At 33.1% G+C, this 10579-nt stretch overlaps 1 protein-coding gene across 1 annotated transcript; it reads left to right on the forward strand.

Moving 5' to 3' along the window:
• The first annotated feature begins 4294 nt into the window (after positions 1 to 4294).
• LOC119600072 lies at positions 4295 to 5686 on the forward strand. Its single transcript, XM_037950109.1, has one exon. It carries the CDS (start codon positions 4295 to 4297, stop codon positions 5684 to 5686), a length of 1392 nt encoding a protein of 463 aa, XP_037806037.1.
• Positions 5687 to 10579: the final 4893 nt, after the last annotated feature.

Below are 10579 nucleotides of genomic sequence, written 5' to 3' on the forward strand. Positions count from 1 at the left end.
CCCCCAATTTATTACCCAAAATGTTTACATGGATGTTAAAGTTCTTCCAGAACAACATCATTTAAAGGGATCACAAAGAGATTGAAAAATATTCCGAAAGTTTCACTTTGAAAACATTATTAGAATGTATGAAAACTCGCAACTCTAAAGGCAGACTATTCCTATTTTAGCGGTAATTTATGATTAAGTTAAATAAGAAGTACGAGTTATATTCGGCAAATCATATGTCGTTAAAAAGCAAATTTCGGAAGTGTCCGATCATTAGATTAATAAGATCATTAGATTAATAACAACGTCACCGTGATTTTCGGATTAGGGACTTAAATGTGGAATTGGATCAATAATAATATTTCAACCCTTGAAAATTGAATGTTTGACTGGAATTAAATTTGATTTACACTTTAATTCCAGCAAAAATGCTTATTGGGTATGATTTAAAGTATTTTTTTTAATTCTACCATAATTCTATCATAATGATAACTTTTGGAATGATGTATTAGCTATAAACTGATTTTCTGTAAGAGGGTTATATTGGCGGACCGATCCTCATAACTTTATTTTTCATAAATGTAGGTTTCGGTTCCTAAAAATGTTTTTTTCGTCGACATCGACATTTGAAATCCATTTATGTGCGTTTAAGTCATTTTCTCAAGAAGATTTCATATACATATTTGCATTACATATTTTCGTTCTAACAAAAATTGTTTTATTATGGTATTATTAAGTACGTAAAAAATGTTAAAATCAATTAATGAAGGGGGCAGGGTCAATTATGGCCTATAGAGATTGCGATTGATATCGAGCCCTTTTTGCAAAATGGACGTAAGCGAGATAAATTTTCGTTCAATTAGGATACTGCGTGTTTAATTTTATGTTTATATATTCAATATTTTAGAAAATTCAAAAAGTACCAGTTAAAGAACGAAAAATTACCAGAAATACTCCAGTTTAAATTTTCATTCACTCGAGTCCCTGATTGCTTAGTTTTATGTTTTTAGGTTCATTATAATAGAAAATTCAAATAGAACCAGTTGAAGGACGAAAAAGTTCCAAAAAGTCCCCTTTTATATGTTATCACTTAATCCGGGCTATTATAAAAAATTCAAAAAGTACCAGTCGAAGAACGAAAAAGTACCAAAAAGTCCGCTTTTAAATGTTATCACTTAATCCGGGCTGTACATTCTTAATTTCATTTTTCTAGGTTCAATAATATAAAAAATTCAAAAAGTACCAGTCAAAGAACGAAAAAGTACTAAAAAGTCCCTTTTTATAGATTATAATTTACTCCGGGCTCTACATATTTATTTTCATGTTTCTAGGTTTAATTTTATGGAAAACTCAAAAAGTACCAGTCGAAGTACGATAAAGTTCCCATTTTATAGATTCTCATTTACTCCAGGCTCTAAGTGTTTAATTTCATGTTTCGAGGTTCAAATTTTGTAGCAAGCTCAAAAAGTACCAGTCAAAGAACGAAAAAGTACCAAATAGGGCCATTTTATAGATTCTCATTTACTCCAGGCTATACGTGCATAATTTCATGTTTCTATGTTCAATTTAATAGAAAATTCAAAAAGTACCTTTTGAAGAACGAAAAAGTACCAAAAAGTCCACTTTTATAGATTCTCAAGTGCTTAATTACATGTTTCTAAGTTCTAAGTCAAAAAAGTACCAGTTGCAACATCGTATTGGGAGCCCGTTATTTTGTATTCATATGTATAAGTTAATAAACCAAAAACAATGTTTTATAAAAAAGTACCAAAAATAGGTACAATTTTCACCCCTTAAACGTCCGAATATCCAAAAAGTACTAAATTCATATTTTTATTTGTTCGTCAAGTTATGAAGGATTCAAAAATATTTGTTGAATGTTCTCTGGTTTAAAAGATACATGGGGTGCAAAAGAAGTACCAAATTACAGTTTCTACCCGTTTATTCCCCAAAGGAGCCGAATTTGAAAAAAGTACCAGACACCTGTCCGCTTATTTTTTAAATGAATGACGATAAGCTTTAAACTGTTTTTGTATCTTTTATAGTTTAGGAGATATGAGGTTACCGAATTTACCCGTTTTTACCATTTTTAACCCCCTAATCATTCGAATTTCCAAAAATCCCGTCTTAGTGAATCTATTTGGTGGGAGACCAACCTCCTGTCCAAATTTCAGCTCTTTAGCTAAAACCGTTTAGGCTGTGCAATGATGAATCAGTCAGTCAGTAACGTTAGAATTTTATATATGTACGTATGTATGTACATATGTATATAGATTTCGTGCATTGAATTATACTGTAAAAAGATTCTAATGTTCGACTTGAATTCAAGTTTCGTTTTCACTGGAGAATTCTATTGAATTAAAGTGTAATGAAAGTGAATTTCAACACTTGAAATTTGAATGTTTGACTGGAATTAAACATGTTTTAAACTTTAATTCCAGCAAGAATGCTTATTTGGTATAGTGTGACAACTATAAGGGATCTAAAGTCGACTTAAAGCCCACAATGGTTAGTACCAATATTTTGCCCAAACAACATTTACATATCTACCCAGGTTCTATGCTCTAGGTCCGTGAAGACATTCTCTACAAAGCTATAAATTTGTATAAAAGACGGCTTAACAATTGTTTCTTGTAAATATTCGGCCACCATAGTGTTTGGAGACAACAAGAGCTGCACTGAAACGCACACCTGACAGACATCGCGCTCTATTATGGGTGTATGGTAGTGATTCTGCTAGGATCAATGGTATAATAATAAGTATGTATCTCAAGGATACCCCCTGAATACGGCAATCAGCTTCCTTCCATTGCCTCTAGGTGATAATATACCATGTCACCACTAGCCGACCGACCACCACCCACCTAGGCTACTAGGGAGGTATACAATTGCCAATCTCTTGTGGGCATTCTTCCAGGAGACCATCATGATGCCTCCTCTTTCTTGAAAAGAAAGACGTTCATTATAGACAAATAAATAATTAATTAACACCATTACATACATTTTTTAATCTTCTAGATCTCACAAATATGTCAAATATAGATTTCGATAAACACTTTTGGGTATTAAACGAAAACAAACCCATATAATTATTAACAATTTAACTAAATTCAACCCAACACTTGCTGTTTCTTTGTACAATGACCCTCGGTATAGTAGTATAGCATACAATCTTATTAATTTAAATTTTTAGTAAAAAATTATTTTTTTATTTAAAGGATATCATTTCTGTCATTTTAGATTTTCGCACACACACACAACAACAGATTTTTTTGGCAAATAAAAAATGCAGAAAACAGTTTGGCGCGAAAAATTCTAGCAGAATTTCTTTTCGCAGTCGGCAGAATTGACATCAACTGCACTTCCCATTTGAAATACACATGTTCGATACCCTAGCCCTTTACGGTATGACATACCAGCAATGTAAAAAGGTGTAGCTCCGTTGACGTCAACGAAGCTGGTTTGAAGTCAAAGCAGCGACTCGAATTAGGCGCGAAAACACGAAAATATCTGAGGCGAAGCATATACATCGAACGTTGAGCAAAGTTCTACACCGGCCAAATTTCAATGAGCGGCTTATTATTAAATAAAAGAAAACTTGCTTAAATGAAAACAAATTAATTTTATATTGTAAAATTCCACAAATTTAGCGAAAGTATTCTGTAAATTGTACAAAATATGGCGAAATTTTCAAGCCGTATTAAGCTGAAAAATTTTCGGCGGCGAGGGCTTTGACATTTCGTTCGGCGGCTAGGCTTAGTCGACTTAAGCCGATTCGGCGGTGGCGGCTGGCACTAAAAATATCGACGGCGGCTTAAAATCGACTGTAAGCCGGCTAAGTGTATAAACACAACAAAGTCGAAACCGGCGTTCCCATACAAATTTAAAAAAATTAAATTATTGGAATTGGCAACACTTCGCACACGATCTTTAACCCTTGTCTATATTAGACAAATATTTATCACGGCACTTGACGTCGACAGAAAAATTGTCAGTTTTTTGTACGCACAAGAAGAAAACAAACAGGGGATTTTTGGCAAACTTTTTTCAGAGTTGCATAGAAAGGTACTTTTTTGTGTATACACGTGGAAACGTATATAAAAAATGTAAACAAAGCAAAAAATACATAAAAAGAACACTTTCTGGATGACTTTCGAACCGTTAACTACAATTTCAAGTTTTCCGTTTAATTCCAATTTAATAAAATACCACAAAAGTTTTTGATAATCTTTGAACATCACGTTTTTTTCGATCTTGTCTTTAATATAAAAACACATAAAAGCGTATAAGGACATTTCCTTAAAATATGTCGGAATCTGGGGGTCCTGGGCCCCCGCCAGTCCAGGGGAGGAGTCGAGATCGGAGTTCACTTTCTGTAAGTGATAGAAGCCGTAGCAGCTCTAGTACCACTTCTAAGAGAAAGCGTGAAGAGAAGGAATTAAATAATGACGAAGGCTCAAATAAATATAATGAAGAACATCGAGGACCTTTCATAGTTTATGTTGATGCGGTGGATACTTCAGGTTCCCGTAAACCCATTAATGCAATCTCCCTAAACAGAACATTGAAAAAATATGAAGTTGAAGGTATAACTGAAGTTTTGAAAATAGGTTATGGACGTTGTAAGGTGACCTTCAAACAACGAAATTTGGCAAACAACTTTGCTTATGATAAACGTATTAAACAAGATGGCTACTTGCCGAAAATATTTGCACATTTTGTGTCAAAGATTGGATTAATCTTTGATATACCCACAGATTTGTCTATGGAGGATTTTCAATCTTCAATAATTTCAGAAGTACCAATATTAAAGTGCATAAGAGTCGAGAGAAAGGATCCTGAAGACCGAGAATTAAAAATACCAACAGGCAGAGTAAAGATATTTTTTGATGGCCTTGAAATACCAAAGGAAATTTCGTACGATTACACTAAAATAAAAGTAAAGCATTACATTTCTTTTGCACAATGTTACCGTTGTTATCGCTTTAAGCACTTTGCGCAACATTGTAAACAGCAGATGGAAGTTTGTAGAAATTGTTTCAATAAACACGAACAGGCTCAGTCTTGTGGTCAAATGATGTGCACTAATTGTAAAAATGATCATCACCCTACTTCAAAATCATGTCCGGCAAGAATTAAGGCCTATACTATAAAGAAAATTATGACTTTGGAAAATCTCTCAATTAATGAGGCAAGAACAAAATATTCTGGCGCTTTTGGAAACCGTTTTGCTGTTCTTGATGATGAAGTCGAGGATATCTTCCCCCGTTTAACTCCTAAGTCCAATTCAAATATTATCAACAATAGTAAAGAAGCTGCTAAGACCATACACAGTATAATGCCATATTCTGCAATAGTTCGCAGAAACCCTAACCGTGAAAGAGAGGCTGAAAATTCTAGACAGAACATGGAACAATGGCAAAAATTGACCAAGGATTCTAATTATGTTAATAATAAACCCAATACAAATTTCAATAACACACACAAAACTTCAAGTGTAGAAAAACTTGCTAGCCAACTAAACGTCAATACAGCTCAATCAGAATCCGATAAAGTATTATCCGATATAAATTCAAAATTAGATGGCTTTTTAGCCGGATGGGAAAATTATAACTTAAGTTTTGAACAGAAAGAATTTTTAAGAGGTCTCCAGAATCAAATTATCGACAGCTTAAGATCTAAAGAGGTCACACCGTAGGTGTTACCTCCTTTTTATATTTTGATAACAAGTACATATATGAAGATTTTACAATTTAATATACAGAGTTTGAGAAAGCCTGGCAATAAGGAAACACTGGAGTTACTTCTTGATAATTATGACTTTTCATTCTGTATGCTATGTGAAACATGGCTAATAGATAACTCAAGTACAAGTATGGCTAATTATAATTTCGTTTGCAAAAATCGACCTGACGGCTATGGAGGTGTAGGCATTTACATAAAAAGGAAAATCAAGTATAAAATTTTGAACTTTTCAACGAATATGGATGTAATTGGTATATCAACATTGAATTTAAAGAAGAACATCAACTTAGTATCCGTTTATATACCACCGAATATGTCAAGAAATGTTTTTAAGATTGAGAAGATTTTTTTATATTTTAACAACACAGCGACTCCTACCTTTATATGTGGGGATTATAACGCAAAATCTACAACATGGGGCTGCCAGATGACTGACAGCAAAGGCCAAATTTTAGAGAATATATCATCAGATTATGGTTTCTCGTCTATCAATGACAGCCATTCAACTTATATATGTAACGATTACGAATCAGCTATTGACGTTTCTTTTGCAAAATGCATTCCACCTATAATTACTTGGAGAACCCTTGACATGAAAATTTCTAACAGCAACCATTGTCCAATAGAAATTGATTTATCTAATCTTTACACTGAACCGAACAGATATTCCTATCTTCATAAATCTAATATGCTCCGGGATATTCATTTGTTGAGAATAGATGAGAACTTGGAAAATATTAATAAATCTTTTACCAACATTATAAAGAAGAATACTATAAAAATCCCGTCCGGCAGTAAATACGTTCCGAAGAGTTGGTGGTCGCCTGAATCTCTATGATTATTTCGTTTGCGGAATGCCTTAAGAAAAAAATACCGAAAATATAAGACTAATGATAATCTAAGTCAGTACAAAGCGGCCGAGGAAAATTTCATTCATCACATTCAGGAAAAGAAGAAGCAAAATTTCGCTGAGGTGGTAGAAAACGTAACAAACCCAATTTCTGCAAAAGAAATGTGGAGTAAAATGAAGAACCTTAAAAAATATAAATGTGTGAAGAACGCCAATAATTCCTGGGATAACCAACAACAACACGATTATCTAAATCATATAACTGGCGGCAATATTACATCTACAGTAAGTTACATTTCTCCGGCAACAACAACAATACCAGATCTTTCTATACAGCACTTTAACGAATTTTTAAGCACACGCAAATTAGATTCTGCGCCAGGTATCGACGGTATCTCATACAGAATGGTTAATACTCTACAATCCGAAGAGAAAAGTAAGTTATTTCAAACTCTTAATACAATATGGACAAATGGAACTATTCCCGATGTATGGAGGAGGATAAGGGTACAGTAGTTTTCCGATTTAACGACCATTCAATTCTACGAACATCGCATTTAACGAACAAGCTAATTTTTCCTATTGACTACCTTAAATAACGAACAAAATTTGTTTTTGTACTCTGTTTAACGAACTAATAAAAATATTAAGGGTTTTCATTTAAACGTTCAAAATCCTCGTAAACTGTGCAACCTGTGCATGTTTCCATTCTCGCAATTGAATTGTATGAAAATTTATTTGCACAACCCTTATAAGTTTGAGCGACTATTTAGACTGGCAAACTTGAGCAAACTCATTGTTCATTTAATAAATCTGTTCACTATTGTTCACTTTTGAATTCATGGTCTTGAATATTCACATTTTTAACATATTTTGTACAAATTTTTGTTAAAATAATAAATTTTTTTTCTGATTTCGTTTGACATTGCTGTAAAATGTTTATAAATATTGTAATTGAACAGAATTTGAACAGGGGTTTCATGAAACAAGTCGAATAAACTTGCCCACTTGCACAAATGGGAAACTTAAGCGTTTAAATGAAAACCCTTATTATTTTTTAAATGAAGATAAAATGACATTTATAAAAAATAACAAATAACCTAAGTTGTAGCAAAAAACTATACCGTTGTTTTAAGCGGTGCTTTTATACCCAAAACTGTAACACATTCTGGGTTCTTATTAAATTTTAGTTTTAGGGACGGACATAGCTACTATGTCCGTCCGTCCTTCAGATAATGACTTTAACGCTCATTACTCGCTTAACAATACGAGTACGCCGATGAAATTCGATACAAACATGTTCTATACTAACCGAAATCTCTAACAAATTTTATGGGAATCGGTCCATAATTGACCTTACCCTCCATATCAGGCCCCCTTAAGAAAATTACTTCAACGCTCATTACTCGCTTAAAAATACGAGTATAGCGATGAACTTCGAGAAATAACTTTAACGCTCATGACTGAATTAAAAATACAGCGATGAAATTCTACACAAATATGGTTTGAAGGTGGGTATATAAGATTCAGAATTTTGTGTTTTGTGCTATTTTTATAGAAAAAGAATTCATTTTTATAATCTAGATCAGTCGGAAATTCGTAATTTTAGACCCATTAGCCTTTTACCATGTTTCTATAAAATTATTGAGGGAATGGTGAAGATTATTATTGAGGATCACATTTCGCACAATTGTTTATTCCCTGATAGAACATATGCTTTTAGAAAAAATCGTTCAACAGCACAATGCATTAATGATGTAATAAACACAGTTTGCCTATTACAATCAAAAGGTTTATGTGTAATGGCAGCATGTTTAGACTTGGAGAAAGCTTATGATAATACAAATGTGGATTTATTATGTTCTTCACTGGAAAGAATGGCCTTTAATACTCACATAATTAAATGGATTTACTCCTTCCTAAGTAATCGTACACTCTTATTAGGAAATGCTTCTGTCTCTGGAAAGGCCTATTACAAGGAAGTGGTCTTAGCCCCACACTTTTCAACTTATTTACTATATCACTTCATCAAGTTTCAAATGAGAACTGTAAATTATTTCAATTCGCCGACGACTTCTTTTTGGTTGTTTATGTAGATATTTTTCAGGAGGCGAAGAATCTTCTCCACGACAAAATATCGGAATTTACGGAAATCTGTGCCAATATTGACAAACGTTTGAATCATAATAAAACTAACATCATGTGTTTTAACACATACAACACACGTCTTGGCATCACAGTCGACAATATTAGCTTGAATCAAGTTAACGAGTTGAAATATTTAGGGAGAATTATTTCTTCCAAAAACTCAATAAAACCTCACGTTGATTACATCGTTGCTAAACACAATAGGACTTGTAACTTTCTAAACATTTTAAGTGAATGCAGGTTTGGAATACATCCCAGAAGGGCTCTACAATTTTTCAAAGCATACAGTCGGTCTAAACTTGAATATGCAGCATCTTCATTTGCAAATTTATCAACATATGCCTCAAATAAAATTAAAACTACTATTAACTCTAGCCTAAGGAGATGTTTAGGATTAATTCGCTCTACTCCAGTGCATTTAATATATCACCTTGCCGGAGAACTACCACCCGAATATAGAATACAACTTTCCACGGCCAAGGAATTGGCTAAGGTATTTGCTTTTGGCTTATCGGTAGTCCAAATATTTGATGGAGACAACATTCCACATTTTAATACCAGTTACACTACAATCTTTCGTATATATGGTCATATATTTAAAAGAATCCAGCCACTTCAAAGTATTCGTTTGAATTCATCGAAAATATCGTTTTATGAGGACTTTTACAATAGATTACCTAAATCAGCTTCTAATACAAACCTACTCTTTTCCGAAAAGACAAATAATCTTAAAATTGAAAACTTCGAAATTTTATTCACTGATGGTTCTGTGGGGGATTGCACATCTGGAGCGGCTTACGTTCACATGGGTACTGGAAGGACAAATAGCTACTACACTGACTTTAAACTTTCGTCTATGTCTGCCGAATTGCTGGCTATTGAAAAAGCTATTGAATTCTCTGCTGAGATGAACTTTACTAAACTAGCCATTTTAACGGATAGCAAAAGTGGAATTCTTGCTTTGAAAAAGGACTACTCCGAAAACTATTTCATTCACAATATCTTACGTTTGACAGCAACATTGAAAAAGTAGAATTTCACTATATTCCTGGACATTCCAACATTATTTACAATGACTTACACCCAATTTACACGATGATTTTTTTTCATGTTTGCCCAGACGTCTGTTTTCATGTTTGTCGATGATTGGTGGTGAGCGGGGTAGAGAAGAATGGGGGGTAAGAAAACAAACATGATTTGGGATTTTCATGATTGTTTTTGACATTCCTCTTTAAACTCATTCGTACTGTTGATATTATGCTCATGTAAAAAAATAATTATGTATTTTTTTTACATGAAAACATTAAAATTTGCATTAAAAAAATACTATAGCGTGTAATAAATTTTTTTTAAATCAAATTAAATGGTTTTATGTTAAAAATTTCATTTTATTTTTATTACGAATAAGTTTAAAAGGATTATACAATTAAACATCAAAAAAAGACATGCATAGTTGCATGTAAAAAATCACCGTATAAATGTTCATGATTTTTTGGAAGATTCTTAAAAGAGAATTGGAAAAAACAGACGTCTGAAAAGTCTTCATGTAAATTGCGCCTTAGCTGACGATGCGGCGAAAAATGCTCATGAAGTAGGAAATTTCGTTGATACTAAATATCCATTAAAGGACGCAATCAACATGATCGAGAATGATCTAATTTTCAAATACAAAAACAGAATACTCTCGAAAGGCAACGACTATGGCCGGATTTTTCCGCAGGTGTCAAAACGACCATGGTTTTCTGATAAGAACATTTTTTTTAAGCCCTTGGAAATTAAACAAATAAACAGACTATTAACTGGTCACTCTTTTTGTAAAAGTACCCTGGCGAAAATGAAAGTTTTTGC

Source organism: Lucilia sericata, unplaced genomic scaffold, assembly GCF_015586225.1.
Source record: "Lucilia sericata isolate MDLA Ls3-8-SP2 unplaced genomic scaffold, ASM1558622v1 Contig000003F_arrow, whole genome shotgun sequence".
In the NCBI taxonomy this organism is placed as follows: domain Eukaryota; kingdom Metazoa; phylum Arthropoda; class Insecta; order Diptera; family Calliphoridae; genus Lucilia; species Lucilia sericata.

Excerpts from the sequence above, each read along its gene's own strand:
- LOC119600072 (XM_037950109.1), top strand. The coding sequence starts at position 4,295 with ATGTCGGAATCTGGGGGTCCTGGGCCCCCGCCAGTCCAGGGGAGGAGT.